General features: G+C 35.3%; 1 protein-coding gene across 3 annotated transcripts in view; it reads left to right on the plus strand.

Moving 5' to 3' along the window:
• Cntn6 (contactin 6) overlaps positions 1–18,930 on the plus strand; it is a 375,071-nt gene that overhangs the window by 47,799 nt on the left and 308,342 nt on the right. For 2 of the 3 annotated variants that reach the window (XM_005364955.3, XM_013353087.2), the window contains exon 2: positions 9,350–9,489. In XM_005364955.3, the coding sequence (XP_005365012.1) occupies positions 9,435–9,489 (55 nt within the window). In that variant the 5' untranslated portion in view covers positions 9,350–9,434. The remainder of the gene's footprint in view (positions 1–9,349; positions 9,490–18,930) is intronic. The other variant, XM_026788275.1, reaches the window with a different exon arrangement.

An 18,930-nucleotide genomic window follows, 5' to 3' on the forward strand; every position in this document is an offset into this window, starting at 1 on the left:
TATATATATATATATATATATATATATATATATGTACTGACTCAATTGATCCTTTTCCAAATTCTATGAGTAGATGCTCCTCTTCTCACTATATTTATCATAGCACCCAAATCCATGGAATCTTACTTCTGTTCTCTAAAACTCCAGAGCTACTAAGTTTATGTGTGTCCCAGAACATCTGGATTACACAGCTCGTTCACTTGACCACTGGCTAAACATCCTACTTGTTAAAAGCTCAGGGCTGCTATTAAACTGAGATTTGCTGCTCTGAAGTGTCCACCCTTTGGTCTCAGTTCTGCTCTCCTGAGACACAAATAATAAGTTTAATCCTTCTTCCACAAGACAGCACTTCAAATATTTGAAGATGGCTCTCCTCTGCCTGCTAAATCCTCACTTCCCCAGGCTAAACACACTCATTTCTTTCCACTGACCCTCATAACTCATGGCTCCTAGGCACTTCATCATCCTGGCTCTACCTCCCAGGAGAGTGTTTCAATTTGTCAAAGTTTTAAAGCGTATGTTCAAGAGAGAATACAAACCCCCTACCTGACCACAAAATCAGAAAACTGGCATTTTCACCTCCCTTGTTTGGGCTACCATGCTCTCATTAATCGGCATTTGGTTGTTATGTCAAAAAGCAACCAAACATTAAATAGTGACCTAACACTCTGTCAATTTTGGGTCTTTACCTTTTATAACATTGGTGTAGAAATAAACCACTAATCTCCAACCTATGTGAAACCTAAATAGTTTCAAATAAGATGGCTTCTTAAGCCTAGTCATATCTTAATACTTCACCTAAAAACCATCTAGCCAGATTGATTTATAGTTATAGCCTCTAAAGATCTACTTTGCTTTAATTATATTTAATTTTGAAAATTGTAGCATAACAAGAAACAATTTTTCCAAGATTTTTAACTTTTTCTTAAACATATGAAAAGAAAGTTTCCTATTTCCCTTACAGATGCAATATTATTCTCAACATAACTCTACTTATACTTTCACCCAAGGAAAACAGTGTTCTGCACCCATACATTTTTAATAGAATCTTAATAAAAATGTTCCTGTTTATTTTATAATTGGAATTAATAAGGAAGAAATAAAACAAGAAGAAAACATCTGCTTCCTCATTTAGATGAAATCATATGTTATGCTTGTATATATTTACATCTGTCATTCTCTTCAAAATACTTCTGTTTTTTCTAATATTCATTATTTCTCTTTTTCTGTCTTTTAAAAATTTCATCAAATATTGAATGCAATTCGGTTTATCATGAGAAACCTCTTTTTAATAGAGGGATTGACAACCTATAGCCGTGGATTAATTTTTCTTCTCATATATTTTGTCAATTTGACTTTATCTGATCACTCTCTTTTCTTTGATTGTCAGTATGGGAGTACTGTTTGTTTGGATTTTGTCTCTTGAGATAGGGTCTCATGAGGCCTAAGTTGGCCTTAAACTTGCTATGTAGCAAAAGGTGGCTTTGAATTTCTGTATGTTTATACTAACTGTGACTTTTAGTAATGGAAATGGAACATTAGTAAACACAAAAGTCTGAAAGTAAATTCACACACAAAAAAAATTCAATCTTTCTTTAGTATTAGTATTTCGCTATACATTTTGCTACTCAATCCATTATTGAGAACCAGAATTGTCAAAGTTTGTTTTTCCAGTGTTTAACTAAAATTTGTGCAAAATTAAATGAGCTACTAATTTCAGAAAGCACTACTTTTAGAAGATAAAAACATTTACTAGAATAAATTGGGATATAAATTGAGTCTTTTTACTGTGCTCATTCTTCTGAACTTTGGCACTCTTTGTCCTGCAAGTTCTGCCCACTCCTACCTAGTAATCTGTCCTGCAAACACAGGACACAAAACAAAACCATGCAACCTAGTAAGTAAACTGTATGGATATCATCCAGTATCTCCTATATCTAAGACAGCACAAGGACTATGTAATGCTTTGTTCTTGATTACACTTATTAAGCTTAGATTTGCAAGTGTTTCCTATTGCCTGTTTTATGACTGGAGAACGAATGTTACAACCCTCCAAAGGACAGTTACATCACTACCTTTGTTCTCCTATCCTGGACAGTATAAATGCCAAAAACATTTCCACAGGAAGGATCTACCTATGCTTTGCAGATTGAAATATAGGTACAAACAGAATCTGCAGCTGGCCTCAGGAGCTATATCCATTGTCACAAATCAAGTGGGGCACAAAGTTGGGGAGAACCCTTGAAATTTCAAGGCCTGAGGTTTATTCTCAATCCTGGGCTGAAATATGGAAACAATTGGTATCCTCTGGGCTTCTCCTTTATCAGATAAACAAGTAAAATGTCTGTCTTTGTCATCTATATACTGAATTGCCTTTAGGTTTAAAATACAGTGGAAGGATGGATTTTCTTCGGTCTCAATGACAATTTCTTCACATTGGTCTCCTTGAGCAAGAATCCATGGCCTCCAGGAACTACTCTGAGCTTCTGAAGGAGACTATATTGGTAGCTGAGTTAATACTTTAGCTTTGTTTCTCTAATTTGAAGCCAGACAAAATTAACTAGGAATTGGTACATCATTTGGAAAGCTGAAGCAGGGAGATTTTGAGACATAGACAGCTTGTGCTATATTAACTTGTGCTACATCACGTTGTGCTACATCATAAGTTCAGAAACAACAGAAAAAAATTAAAAAGCAAAAATCAAATATAAAATAAAATGTAGCAGATAATTCTTTCACAACAAATGCATTAACATTTCTTTTATACTATTAACAACTTAGCATGTAGTCATATCTTTGCAAAAGAAAGCAATGCTTTATGATCACATTAAATGCATTTTATCATATCTATCTATTATTTCATCATCTGTTATGGTTGCTTATTTTTTGAGACCTTGGTGTAACATTCTTCATAAATGATATATTATATTCTGAAAACAAAGAACATGATAGTATAATTTATCTTAGTATTTTACCTGGTATGGTTTTCATGTCAAAACCACATTTTTTTTTCAAATCATAGATGTTTCAGTTAAATTTATTTTTCATTTAAGTTGGTCGTGAATAAATGCATGGATGCCGACTTTAAAGGTTGTAAAAATTAAGAGTCTTCTCATAGCTTCTGAACATAGATGCTTCTTACAGTGAAATTAAACGGTAGAGTCACCTGAAGAAACTGAAATGAGGATTTTAAAATTTATCTGATACAGTTAAATAACTGGTCAATTAAAAACAGAAGAGCAATTAGCACTGAGCACATTTTTTCCGATGATGAACACACCAGCTGAAAATGGATCTTGATCTCTGCTAGGAAATTCATTGATGTCAATGTTTCTATAGATAAAGACCGAATAAAGTCAACTTGTGGCCTTGCTTTCACAACAATAGTTTCTTGACACACTAAAAACTCACAAATGAGTCATGATCAGAGAGAGAAGTTGGCTAAAGTTTGAAGAAACAGCCCTCCTTAGGCTATTGTATCTCCTTAAACTTAGGGAGAGCAGTAACTAAACCCATTTAGTGGACATTCTTTTTATTTTTTTGGTCAATTTTACAGAAATATTTTAGATAGTGCAATGGAGTTAAGAAAAAGATATAATGTTCACTTGACATAAAGATTTTTATATATGCTAAATCACATAATTCTATATCACCCAAGTTGGTGTTATCTAAATCTACCTACAGAAATTAAAGAGCATTATATTGAGAGAGTTGAACAATTTCTTTAATCTCTCTGATGTATGTTTATCATAAAATACAGCATTCTAGATTATCTTTGGCATTCACTATAATTTGGTAAATACAGTAATTAAGAACTGACAATAATAGTGTATCCATATAAAGGCTTATTTCAGGCTATGTGCATACACATCCACCATGGCATCTTAGTTAAGTAAATATCTCTAGTTCTTTGATGAAACAAAAAGCTAGAAACACCCTATTGTGAACAATAAAGAATGATGCTGTCTCTCTCATTATGATAAGTCTCACTATCTACCATGCCTAATGAGTATACCAATTTTAATGATGGTGGCATTATCACAGGATTCCCCAAATCCTCATGTAGAGTCAATATATGACATTTATATTTGTTTCTGGTTCATGGGAAATTCAAGAACTAATAGTTGGATTTTAGAGCCAAAGAATAGATAATTTATCTTTTCTAAAACAACACAAGCAAAAGTAATTATCCTGAATCACCTAAAGATTCTTTTACGATTGTCTGGGGAAATAAAATTAGCATTGGATATGATCTCTTTGTCCCACAATATTTTCTTTTTATTCACTCATATAACTTTAGGGATCAGATGCAGGTCTAGATTACATGGTTAGAAGAGGTCAAATATAGACAGAAGTCTGAAGCTGCTGAACATGCAGGACCTAGGGTATTTTCCTACCTGGCCTATGGTATTTTCATTGAGATTGTCTATATAAAGTTAGATAAATGCAGTTCCCTAATCGTTTTACTGAGTGAATCTTCCCTGCTAAAAGGTGTTGTGTAGTTTAGAGGCCGTCTGTCCAGCATATGCAAAGAAATTTCATCAAGCTCCAAAGCCATAAAACGTCAGACAGTAAATACTGTTAGCTTTGTAGGCATAGGAACTACTATTTCTTTCCGCCTCTCTTGACATAGACCATACATACATAAATAGGCACAGTGGGTTCAAAGGAAATTTTATTGACAAAAGTAGGCAGAGAGTTTAATTGGTTCAGTGGGCTGCCAGTAGTTGACCTGTGTTAATGCTTAACATAACAAATGTTAGGTATTTTACACTTGTGACAAAGTACAGACAATAGTAACTTAGGGATATAAAGTCATTTTGTTTCACATATTCAGGGTTCTTCTGGCCGCTGATATCATACCATCTCCACACTCTGTCAGTGTCTTAAGTAGCAGACAGACAAATTCTGCTTCTTTGCTACCCTGCTCCTTTTGATACAGTCTAAAACTTTTGCCCAGGAATCAGTACCATTGATATTTTGGCTAAAACCCACAACCTAAAATAACCTAATTCCTACTCCCTCACAGTTATGTGTAGAGACTTGTCCATTCGGTGATTGTAGATAATGTCACATTGAGAATCGTTAATAACCTCCAGTAAGGTAGCATAACATAAGTGTATATTCATAAATTTATATATTTATATAAGTGCATTTATATTATATACATATTTGTAATATAAATGTACATTTGGATTGCATATATGTATGAATAGTACAATATGTATGCCTAGTGTACAAACTTCCATCATTGACCAACATTTTTGATTATCATAAAATCATAAATATCCATACTAAATGAAATAAAAAGGCCCAATCTAACACATATTATTTTGAGAAAGACTTTGCCTCAAAAATTACATGAATATTAGAACTATCAGAGTTTTTTTAATTATAAAAAAGGAATTGTAGACCTATACAAAGTCTTTTCTTAAAGTGTTTGAAACACTGAAAAACTGACATTGAGAAATTTCATGAGAGAAAAAAGTGAACAGATACAATCTAGGAGCCACAAAGTTCATCTAGTAATAATAGAACAATAACCTTAGCAGTTAGGTTATGAACCAAGTCACCTACTTCTTTGATCCAAAATACCATTTAAAAGATTGCCTGGCCTATAACCGGCACCTGAAATAGGACACTGGTGACACATTTATAAAACCTCTTAAAACTGTAGAAGTTACTGTGCGTTAAGTTTGCTTTGTAACCTTTCTTTTTTCATCCCTTCAGCTTTAGTAATCTCAAGGTCCTTAGGCACATGTGATTGCCTTTCAGATCACTTGCCAGCAAACATTTTATATAGTGACTATTCTACCCTAGTCCCAGTGAGTAAATAAATATCACACTTTTGTTAACTGGGTAGTTTTTATTGAGCCAGAACATTTTCCTGATCCTTGAACAATCTTAACTTTTACAAACATAACTTTGAGAAATGGCAAAAGATGCATAAATACTTAAGCTGTCTTCATATAGCAATAACAAATACAATGTCTTTTGGGCTTTGCCCTCATTACCATATGCTTATAAGCAATCAAATAGGAAAGGACAGCATGTTTGAAATGAAATTATACACTGAATATGATGGATCAAGCAACTCTAGAAAAATACGAAAAAGTTTGAAGGTGATTTGTATGTCAAACTCTTCAGTTTTCAAAGGAGGAAATTTGGAGTCCACAATTATAAATGAAACACCAATATCCACAATGAAGCAAGATGGTAGTTGCGTCTATCTTTGATGATTTCCAGTTTAGCCATCTTTACCAGCTGCTAATTTGTTCAACTAACAACGACACAGTTAGCACTTCCTCTCAGTAACTATACTTCCTCTCTTACTCAACCACTGTGAGGAAGTATGCCATACTGCTTAACAAACAAGATTTGGCAAATAATTGTTTTGGTGGCTCAGGCATTTTAAATTTCCATAGACCAGCATAGTTGACAATTTTATGATTCTCTGATTTCAGATAGTATTGTAGGTTGATTGGGTGGAAGGACAAATTTCTATACTATTAAAAGCAGAAAAGGCAAATTTGTGTCTCACAGCAGCAAATGAAAGAACAGTCATGTTCTAGATTCTTCACTGGCCATAGAAACAGGATGTGGAAGAATGGGAGGCAACATGCTAATAAACAGGGAGTCTGCATTCTACTGGCATCATGGGAGCCTTGTTATTGAAATGAGTCGAAAGTCGGCGGGGGAGGTTATATTTGGGGTTGCAACGCATGTGGAGGTGGAGTTTTGACAGTTGGGGTTCTATCCATTATAGTAAGGGAAGTGGTACATTGCAGAGTTTTAACAAAAATTCCTAAATTGAGAACTGTGAAATTTTAGCCATTAAGTTAAGACGGCGTCATGGTAGAATCTATATAATAATATTTTATATCAGATTGTGATACTTAAATATTAATAGTAAAAATATTAAAATTTGACTTGACTGTTTCTAGCTTCAGTGTTAAGGGCTATGTATTTTCCTTTAGAAAATACTGTAGCGAAGGAAATGAATTCCTGGAGCTGAGAGGCAGGGGCAATACTGGTACAACTTTATAAACTGGGGCTGCATAAGGAGTTGTGCTTCTCTAGAGACACCCACAGAGAGGAGGACAAGAGAGTCTGGTAGTGGAAATAATGAATATCCATGAAACAAGTGGACCATATAATTTATCTTGTAAAGTGTGACTTTTGGGAGAAAGAAGTACTATTAATAATTCTGTCATGACATTTGAGTACACAGATACTGGGCAGGGAAAATTAGAGAAATATGGCTATGCTACTGTGGAGCAGCTTTTAAGGAGTCTGTAGAGTCTTGGAGGAAATTCTGTGTAAATCCAGCAATATCTTTACAGTTAATAGATGGTGTATTCATAGTGATTGGGGAACAGATTGCTGTCATGGGCATGTTTTGTAAATAAACCACCTGGAAGTGGAAGATTCCAAATTTATACGATTGTGAATATTATTCCACTGAATGTGGAAGTGTGGTAGAGAATAATTCAAAGTTTTAAAATACTGTCAGAATATGATAAAAATCTTTGTTTTATACAAAAAAAAATGATGTCAGTAGTCTAGTGAGTAGGGAAAATGCTTATTTTGCTACTGTAGATAAAAAATCATCTCTTTTGTAGTGACAAATGTAGGATTAAATTCAACTACATAATTGTACCAGTTTCTACCCATTTTTTCCTCTTTTGACTATTAGAGATGGCAATTAAATTTTGACCAAATACTCAAAAGAAAATATATAGGTCTCATATATTTGAACATTTATCCACCCTATCTTAAATAGTTCTTTTGAGTATTGTGCTGGATGCTAATTATGTCTTTGCAAACTCAGCTTGTCCCTCAGCAGTGTTCTCTATCATTTAGGTCATAACATATTTACCCATTTAGACCTATGCTCTTCCTGGAAACAATACATGTACGTTATAGGTTATTGACCTTTCTGTGCTGAATTCTTTTTATGATTTAATTTCAATTTCCATTCAGTTTTTGTTCTTGGTTTGCTTTTGCTGTATTTTTACTAAGTTTTGTTTTTGTTTTGCTATTTTATCAAATGTCTCTCAAAGCAAGATTTTAGGTATATTGGTCAAAATTAAATAACTAAAGTCTTACAGACAGTAAAAATAAACAAATAAACGAATGAATGAATGAATGAATGAATGCAATATATGATTTTGCTAGAGTTGAAATGTTGCCCCGTCACACACGATGGAAAAGGAATGGAAAACCCATGCGAGCACTTGTGAGGTCATCAGATACTTGTGAGCTTGAAAGCAATAGCATCATCTCAGAGTTCTTTGACCAAAACACTATTTGTTTATGCCTGTTATTTCCATCTCTTTTTTTAAGTCTTGAAAACATTTTTTTTAACTTTATAAACTGGAATATAATCACTGTTTTCATAACTATTCATACTTATAATTATATTTTGTTTATTGATTGATTTATATTTATTTTCTGAAATAAATAGAGGCAAAAATAAGTGAAAGCCTTTTGAAATTTAAAACATCTGGAAACTATCAAATTTTATTACTTGTTATATACATAATATCAAAACACTTTCTAAAGTTATTTGAGCTTGAATATAGTTCTGCAACACTTAAAGCTTCATTTGGTATTTAATAGTTTCATCAAAATGACCCAGTGTAGTTTATCTTAAGGTTATTCTAATTTTTATAAGTTTATCAGTGTTTATAAACCTATTATTAGATTTCTTTTGTGAAGTAAAGGGCAAACTAGCACCTTCTGTTGGTCTCATTTGTCATGGAATAGCTAAAATGTCAAAGTAAATTAGAAATAATTATGGTGTAACCCCTTGGGGAAAGTACATCTTCTATCTGCAAAATAATACCACAGGCAATTGATTTCTTACAGAAATTTGTGATAATATTGGTTTTCATTATAGTAACATCAAGAAAAGTGATGACTAATAATGAGTATGTTCTCAATAATTTGAATAGAACACTTAGAAAATCTGTGATTTCTATGAAACTTTTGTTAATATATTATATATACATAGATGTGTTGGAATATAATCACTGAAAGTTGAAATCAGAGGTTCAAAATCCAATTAATGGAAAATTTAATTCTCATGTTATGCATCGAATTGAATACTATTCTAATTGATTAAGATTACAGTAAGTTTCATAGCAGATGACAAATAGATAATATGTGAACTGAAATTATGAAAGTGTGAACTGAAATGTGTAAAGCTCAGCAAAATATAAGTATTGCAATGTATAGCCATTTATGTTACTTTATTTTTATAATATATTTTCAATAAGTCTAGTTAATGCTTAGCATTTGGAATACATATTATGATAGACATGTTTGTCAATTTTGTTTCCTTCAGACAGATTGCTAACGTATTGACTAGAAGATACAATCTTCTTTCCTGCTGATTGCATGGGAAAAATTTTTGACCTTAGAACGTGGAGATGAGGTTGCTATGGAAACTGGTAATTCTGCTGCCACTCATAAACTCTTGTGCAGGTAAAGTGTTCTATTATTATGAGTTTAGATTGATAAATATATTAGTGCTGTATATCTTCCCTGAGATGAAACAAGTTTGAAAATGCACAAGCCGTAAGTTATTTCAATGGTCAAGTGATAAATTTGTGAGAGTAACCTTTACTTCAAATAGAAAAAATTCTCAAAATGTGTAAAATAACTCTTTTGACACATTATTATTAAATTCATGAATTTTCAAAAATGATATTTGGTAAAATGTGATTAAGTGATTTATCATGTATAAATGCATTTATAATTTCAGTTATAGTGAAGTCTTCATGTCTCTAAAATGAAAATGTCTATTTCCTCTCAACTTAGAATTTATTAGAGAAAAAGTATGCTAAGGTAAAGTGTAGACAAAAGTGATGTAAAATGCTCTTGCAAAATTAAAAAGAAATCTTGGAACTCTTTTTTTTTCCTTTTCTTCAGTAATCAAAGGGGGACAAAAATGTTCTTCTACTCCATTTAAGGGTAGTCATATTTGTTTATTAATTAATTTCCCTTTTAACAAACCTCCTTAATTCAAATGTTTTTAACCACCTGACGTATCAAATAGCCATATGTTGGCATAATGGTTTTGTGGGATGCAGGTTAAGATAAGCTTCACTGGCATATGCTTTCGGTTTTGCCCGATGCTCTGTATCTTGATGAGCTAGACCCATCTGAGACATAACTATTCCACACAACGTTCAGCTGAGACAGCTATGCTGGTTTGCCTTTCATCCTCACGGTCTTTCATTTGCTTAAAAATCAGAGATTTTCACATGGTGGCCTCCACTGATTTTCAAAATAAAAATCTTAAGAACCTAGCCAAATGACACCAAGGCATAGAGTCCAGATAGAATCAATTCTGTGGCATTCTTCCCATGACTACCAACAGCCTAGATTTAGGCTAATTATCCTCATCTCTTGCTTGGTAAAGAGCTGTAAGGTTGCACTTAAAGGGATCTACAAAAATGAAGACTGTAGTAGTGGCTGGTAATAGTTACAGTTTGTTCAGTACAGTTAGCCTTCATTTATTGTTTGAGACACATCTATTTTTACTTAATTTGCATGAGTGAATTGTCTTCCTGGTGCCAGAGAAATCTAAAAGAAGATATCATATAGTTTGGAACTGCAGAACAGCTATAAGCCACCACTTGGATGTGGGGAACTGAACTTAGGTTCTCTGCAAGAGTAGCAGAGTCTTAACGGCTGAACCATCTATTCAGCCCACCCCTGCAGGGAGTTCCAGTCTTTTATTTTATTTTATTTTTTTATTTTTATTTTTTGAGAAAAGGAAAAAAAACAAGTTTCCGCCTCCTCCCAGCCCCCCATTTCCCTCCCCCTCCTCCTAATCCTCTCTCCCTCCCTCTCCAGTCCAAAGAGCAGTCAGGGTTCCCTGCCCTGTGGAAAGTCCAAGGTCCTCCCCCCTCCGTCCATATCTAGGAAGGTGAACATCCAAACTGGCTAGGCTCCCACAAAGCAAGCACATTAAGTAGGATCAAAACCCCATGCCATTATCCTTGGCTTCTCATCAGCCCTCATTGTTCGCCATGTTCAGAGAGTCCGGTTTTATCCCATGCTTTTTCAGTCACAGTCCAGCTGGCCTTATTGAGCTCCCAATAGATCAGCTCCACTGTCTCAGTGGGTGGGTGCACCCCTCGTCGTGGTCACTACTTATTTGCTCATGTTCTCCCCTCTTATGCTCCTCATTGGGACCTTGGGAACTCAGTCCAGTGCTCCAGTGTGGGTCTCTGTCTCTATCTCCATCCATCACCAGATGAAGGTTCTTCTTACTTAGCTTCTTTAGGTTCACCAATTGTAGACTCCGTGATCCTTATTTATGGCTAGAAACCAATTATGAGTGAGTACATCCCATGTTCATCTTTTTGGGTCTGGGTTACCTCACTCAGTATAGTGTTTTCTATTTCCATCCATTTGCATGCAAAATTCGAGAAGTCATTGTTTTTTACCGCTGAGTAGTACTCTAATGTGTATATATTCCACAATTTCTTTATCCATTCTTCCATTGAAGGGCATCTAGGTTGTTTCCAGGTTCTGGCTATTACAAATAATACTGCTATGAACATAGTTGAACAAATGATCTTGTCATATGATAGGGCATCTCTTGGGTATATTCCCAAGAGTGGTATTGCTGGGTCCAAGTGGATTAAAGACCTCAATATCAGTCTGAACACATTGAACCTAATAGAAGAGAAAGTGGGAAGTACCTTACAACAGATGGGCACAGGAGATCGCTTCCTATGTATAACCCCAGCAGCACAGACATTAAGGGCAACATTGAATAAATGGGACCTACTAAAACTGAGAAGCTTCTGTAAAGCAAAGGACACTGTCAGTAAGACAAAAAGGCAACCTACTGACTGGGAGAAGATCTTCACCAACCCCGCAACAGACAAAGGTCTGATCTCCAAAATATATAGAGAACTCAGGAAACTAGACTTTAAAATGCTAATTAACCCAATTAAAAAATGGGGCACTGAACTGAACAGAGAATTCTCAACAGAAGAAGTTCAAATGGCCAAAAGACACTTAATGTCATGCTCAACCTCCTTAGCGATCAGGGAAATGCAAATCAAAACAACTTTGAGGTATCGTCTTACACCTGTCAGAATGGCTAAAATAAAAAACTCCAATGATAGCCTTTGCTGGAGAGGCTGTGGAGGAAGGGGTACCCTCATCCATTGCTGGTGGGAATGCAATCTTGTGCAACCACTTTGGAAATCAGTGTTTCGGTTTCTCAGGAAATTCGGCATCAACCTACCCCTGGACCCAGCAATACCACTCCTGGGAATATACCCAAGGGAGTTCCAGTCTTAATTGCCAAGCTGAGCTACCCACATTGTGCCATAGCTTCACCTCTGACTAGATCCCCTGAATGTCAGAGAAACCCTTTGGCCACCTTCACCTTCTGCTTGTGTACAACTACTATGTATATCTCATAGAATTGTACAGTTCAATATAATGTGGGGAAAATGCAAGAATGAATAGAGCAAATTTCTCATTCAAAAATGCCATAATTCCAAAAATATCTTACTAGCAATCATAAGCCATGAAGATGCTAAAACATGTGAAAAGGAATTGAAAGAATAAGAAACCTTACAAAATATTCCCATCATTAGTAAATCCAACATCTCCGAGCACCACAGTCATAATTTATTCAAAGCGATCGCATTGTTTTGGTTTATGTCACATCTTCTCTTAAAGAAAGATGCGAGCTAAATAATAATGTAGTTTTTCATATACTAGATTAAAAGAAGACAGAAAAGTCATTAAGGTGCCCCCAAATTACCCATGTTTAAAGAACTCTATACCTACTTTAAGTTTCAGCTCTCTGTCAAAATTCTACATTAACATTTTGCCCTTTAAATGTGTCTATTGAATTAGCATAGGCTCTTTAAAAGACATTTTGTGCTAAATTAAAATAAAACCATTGTTCTCAAAAACATATCAAATGTGAGAAATGCCCTGTCTCTTCTTTTAACTTCTATTTATACAATTTGGATGTGATTCAACATGTCCTTTTGTCTTATCCTAAGAGAGAAATAATCCTATGTCCTTGGTGTACAGTTTCATCAGTAAAGAACAGATTGAATCTATTTCTTTTAAGCCATAGCCATTTAAATATGGTAATCTCAGCTAAACGTTGCCCCAGAGGTAAAGATGAAGATACTGTTTTACAAGAGAGCATTGATTTAAATCTGTTTTGTTTGGGACTCCATGGAGTTCACTCCATGTGGGAACTACATTACATTAGAGAACTGGCTGATGATGGAGTTCTGTTTCTTTATTATATGCTCTCTTTTGTTCTTCCTTGCCATAATAACTCCAAAACTGAGACAAGTCTTTCACAGCTTACCGTGTTTCCCTTTCTACTTTCACTGTTATAACCCATTAAAATGTGTGTATTTTAATTGCCTTATTTTCCATTTTAAAAGACAAGTTAATTTTTGTTGGTCACTTTGGAATTTTCTTTAATGAACTTCACAACTTTTCGCACCTGGAATAAGGAAGGGTACTAGATCTTGGGTCTCTGTAATGACTCCTAATCTGTCTAACTAGACATTATTGATCTGATGATATTTTCCGGAGTGTGATCACTTGAAAATGTATTTGTTTCAATATAATTCTTTTTTCAATATTAGGAAAACAAGAGGTCCATTTAATTAAGGAAATTTTTGAAAAGAGATTTAAGCTACTTAATTAAAAATTGTGAGATGGTTAAAAATGCACCCCAAATAACTTGGCTCATTTTTTGGAAATTGTATTATATAAGATGCAAAAATGTGTTTTGCAGATGTAATTAAACTGAGAATCTTGAGATGGGCATAAATATTATTGATCTCTTCCTCCCCATCTTCCTCTCTCCTTTCCCTCCTTCCACCTTCCACTTCCCATCCCTCTCCTTCTTCCTCTTCCCACTTCTCCAATTTTGTCTCCGTTTCTCCTTCTGTCGAGGTCTCTTCCTTCTCTTCCCCTTTATTACACTTCTTAATATATTAACACTGAACAGTAAGACTGGGTCAACTCCATAAGAGTATATGGCAGAAATGCACGAACAACTTAGAACCAGATTCTATTGCTGTTAGAACAGCACATGTATAAGAAGCCTAAACTGTGTGAGCATAATTAAGTGCTGTATCTTCTATAGTGAGAAAAACCTCAAAATGTATTAACTATTTTATTTCATTAAAGTCAATAGTTTAGAATCTCATACAATTCACACTTTAATTGTCTTCTAAGGACTGTGTGGTAAAGGTAGCTTGGTCTCCGTTGTAGTCCTATTGGGAGATGGTAATTGAACCTAGAAGAAATGGGCCTAGTGAGAGTCACTAAGCTCAGAGGGAGTATGACCTGGAAGAAGGCAATGTTGTTTTTTTTTTTTTTCTGTACCGTATAATCTGATAATACCTTAACAACTCCTAGAATCTCCTACTTCCCCACCCAAAAAATCCACACCCTTTTTCTCTCTCTCTCTTTAAAATGCAATCAGACATTTAAAACAATAATAACAAATATAATAAATAAGAACAAACAAACCAGAGCAGGGTAAAACAAACAAGCAGAAGAAAAATAGCTAAAGAAAAACACAATAAACACACATTTGCATGAACAGAAATTTCATGGAAACACAAGATCAGAAACCAAAATGTATACACAAAGGGCCTGTAATGGAGAGAGGAACAGGGGCAGAAAAAAATGCCAGTGAGTTTGTCATGTATTGCTGTGCAAGGTGCCTATCCTTAAGAATAGTTGTATTCCCAGTGAGACTGAGTAGGAGAAACCTATTATTTTCATTAGGGAGGGGATTTCAATTGGTGATAGCTCCTTCCTTAGGGATGGAGGCTTGTGTGCACTTCCCTTCACAGAGCTGGGAGTTCATTAGGTGCAGAATCTTCGTGGCCTTGTGAGAGCTCGTTAAAACCCTTGTGGGATGGCTCTTCTCTAATTCAAAGGCCTTCTTTCCTTCATGTCCTCCATCCCTTCTGGCTCTTCAGTCTTTCAGCCTTTATTTCCACAAGGGAAGGATTAAATGGAGACATTCCATTTACTATTGAGTATTCAAAGGTCTCTAACTCTCTGCACATTTTCTAGCTGTTGGTCTCTATATTTCTTCCTATTCACTGCATAAATGTAACATGATTATTAAAAACCCAGAGACAGAAACTGTGGTACAACCTGAAGATCAGAAAAGCAAAACAGCCAGCTACTGGCTCTTACCTTTACCTCAGTCTAAAATCTAGTATCTGCCTTCAGATATCTCTGAATGAGACTGTTTGTTGAGCCATTTTCTCCTGTTTTATATTCCTCTCTAGTGCTGGGATTAAAGAAATTTACCACTACCACCAAATTTACCACTTGTTTCTATGGCAAACTAGTGTGGCTATTGGGATTAAAGGTAGGTGTCAACATTATCTGATCTGTAATGTTGATCAGTGTGGCTATTTTACTCTCAGAACTTCAGGCAAGCTTTATTAAAATACAAATGAAATATCAATGAACAGGAAGAAGTATCTCTGATGATGGCTGAGCAAGACATTGATAGAAGAGTATAGTAGAATGGTATTAGGCGTCCTTTTATTGCAGAAGAGTAGTATTGTTTGTTCCTTTAGGTCCATGGCCTATATAGTCTCCCTGGCCTAAGCAGTGTTAGATAGAGTTTCAATCTCATGGAGTGGCCCTAGACTGAGGCAGGTATTGGTTGGTTATTCCCAAAACTTTGTGCCACTATTGCACTAGCACATCTGACAGGCATGCTACCACTGTAGAGTGAAGAGTTTGTTGCTGGGTATGTGTTTACTTTCTCCTTTGGTAATCTCCAAAATTTTTTCCAGGACATTGGTCAGCAGGGCTCTAGGTAAACACCAACTTAAATTCTCCATAGAACCCTACATTCTTCTGCTTTCACAATTTTATTCCCTAGTCATGAAATAACAGACTTTCCTCTGAGCTGGGCTCTTACTACTTATTATCTCACAATAAAACAGATCCATTTGATCATAAAATCAAATCTTTGTACATGTGAACTAAAAATAAATGCTTCCTAGTTACTTTCCTATACATTTAAGTGTTTATGAAAGCAACAGAAAACTGAGTATCATGCTATGTTTCAATGTAATTTGCAACAGTTTTCACAATTACAGCTAAATCATAAAATTTAGCATTTAAAATATTAAATATTGTTATAAAATATTAAATGTTAGTAATGGCGTAAATTTGATGGTCATGAGATAAAAGTGGTAATTACTTGAACAACCATATACTGCTGTTGTAAGTTATCCAGGACAGTGTATAAGAAGATTTTTGGCACAAAAAAAAGAGATTTTTGGGTTTTATTGTTGATGTTTTTGTTGTTTTTGGAGGGGGAAAGGTTTTTCTGTGTAGCCTTGTGTGTCCTGGAACTCGCTGTATAGACCTGACTGGCCTCAAAGTCACAAACCACCACTACCTGGCAAGGATAGCAAGTTTTAAATTCAGAGTTCGAGGGAAGTGCCACAGCTCTTAGTGATATCATCAGTGAGGATAGATGACCAAACCTGAGTCTCAAATAAAATAAAAATAAGCACAAGATCAAGGGAACATAGTTAGCTGGCATTGGAAATTCACAGCTCCTGTGATGGTTAGTTTTATGTTAGTATACACAAGTGAGAGACATAGTTCCTAGAGAAGAAAGCATCAGTTAAAAAGTCACCTCCATAACAAAGGCCTGTAGGTAAGTATATAGTGCAATTTTAAATTAGTGACTGATGTGGAAGGGCCCAGCTCCTTGAAATGGATGTCACCATTCCTGAGATGATGGTGCTTCCAATTATATGCCAAATGCAGGCTGAGCAAGCTGTGCTGTGGGGTACAAACCAGTAAACAGCACTCCTTGCTTGGGTCTCTGCATCAGATTCTGAAAACAGATTCCTGCCTTGTTTGAATTCCTAGCATGACTGCCTTTATGATGAGCTGTGATATAGAAGACAAGAAAAGCATTTCCACCTCAAGTATTTCTACACGATGCTCATGTATCATCTTTATTATTTTAACAAAATTATATTGTTTGTATTGTAACCTTTAAAAAAATTCTCTTGGCTCATAATCAAAAATCATTTGAAGTGAGAACCCACCAAAGTTTATTTAATAATTTATTAAAGGGTGCAACCGAAATACAAACTCACAAATGTGGAACCAAATAAATGCTGATGATGAGCCAGCTGCCTTTAGAGTGAAGAGGCCTAAGGCAAGCTGTTTCTTCGCAGCTTGCTCCCACTCCACAGTCCAACAGAGAGTGAGTACACAAGGCCTCATCCTCAGTTTTATCAGGTCAGATGTTCAGAAGAAACCACTCCCAGAGGGAAAGACACCCCAAATATCATTGGCTAAAAGGATCAAGCTCCCACTACAATTGTTCAATTGTATGTCATTTGTATTTGTTTGTTTTGTTCTGTGTTGAGTGTTTTTGTATGAATCTTATAAGCATAACCTGAGGCCCCTAACATTTCAGTTGGTAAAGCTGTTTTCCTTGAAAGAGTGAAGGTGTGTGCTTGACTCCCTAAATCATTTTTTAAAGTTTTTTGATGCTCTCTAATCTGAATGTGGAAGAACTGGAGAGAGCCACATCCACTCCCTTGAAAATGTTGGGCAGTGGCTGAGGAATCACCGTTGAGATTGAACTCTATCCTCCATGTCTCCATGTGTAGACATACTCACACATGTTCTCTCTGTCTCTCTCTGTCTCTGTCTCTCTCTGTTTCTGTCTGTCTCTCTCTGTGTCTCTCTGTCTCTGTCTCTCTCTGTCTCTCTCTCTGTCTCTCACCTGAGCACCTATCTTGTCAGACCTAAGGAAATATTAGGCTTCGAGTCAGACATTGCTTTGCGGAAACAAACTGAGTAAATCAAGGTCCTGGGCATGGAGACAGAGAGACTTAGTGGCTGGTATAGTACTGTTACTATTGTAAGGTTCGTATCATGTCCTCAAAGCTAATTGTGATGCTGTTCCTAAACATACCAATTCCTTTTGCGAAACTAAAATTTAAAATTGCAAGATTTGTTTCCTGCTATTGTTTACATACAAATATATTTATTTTAAAATTTTCTGTCAAAGCATTGATTTTCAATTAAGATATTTTAGGACTGATACCAATAAATAAAACATGTAATTCCATCAGCAATTTTTATAAAACAATTTTGTAGAAAAATACAAGACATAAATACAGTTACCAACCTCTGGAAAGTTCATTGGGAAGTATTTATGATATCTTGACTTTGCTCTGTTTCAAATAAGTCTTTTATTGACTTGAGAGCCAGAGTGAATAAGCTACCTGAAGTGAAAAGCCACAAGAATGGAAATGTTCACTGCGATCAAGCATTCTTCACAGAAGACTATGTATCACACAGCAAATCCATGGAAATTGGCAGGTGTAATAAACCTGTTTTACTCAAGGATCCCAGAAGCACATAATGGATTTCCCTTTGGGTTCATGTGTGATGAATATTGAGTATATCACAACTCACACTCTGCCTATGGTCTGCCAGATTTATTGTTAGCATAATAGCACCTTTAGGAACAAAACATGAGGCAATACTTCTAAGCAAAGTGACATCTTTGCAATTTCTGATAGAGATGGCCCAAAGTTGAATGCTGAAAACACTGTTTTTATGCAATGACCATGACAAAAGTGGTTGTTAGATCATCAAACCTTATTCCCAAGTAATTGATTCCTAAACCCTGAATGAAATTGTTTCCTGAGTCTGGTGATGATGTAGGAAAGGCATTTCTGTTTTGTCAGCATTGAAAGTGAATGCCTTGTGTATAGGCTGACATGACATAGGGGATGTGATCCCTTAGCAGAAGAGTATGCGATAGAGAGCATTTCAAGCAGGACATGTTTGAAAGAGTGTATCAAGTACTCTCCCCTCTTCTCTGTTTCTCCT

This window comes from Microtus ochrogaster, unplaced genomic scaffold, assembly GCF_000317375.1.
Source record: "Microtus ochrogaster isolate Prairie Vole_2 unplaced genomic scaffold, MicOch1.0 UNK1, whole genome shotgun sequence".
Taxonomy (NCBI): domain Eukaryota; kingdom Metazoa; phylum Chordata; class Mammalia; order Rodentia; family Cricetidae; genus Microtus; species Microtus ochrogaster.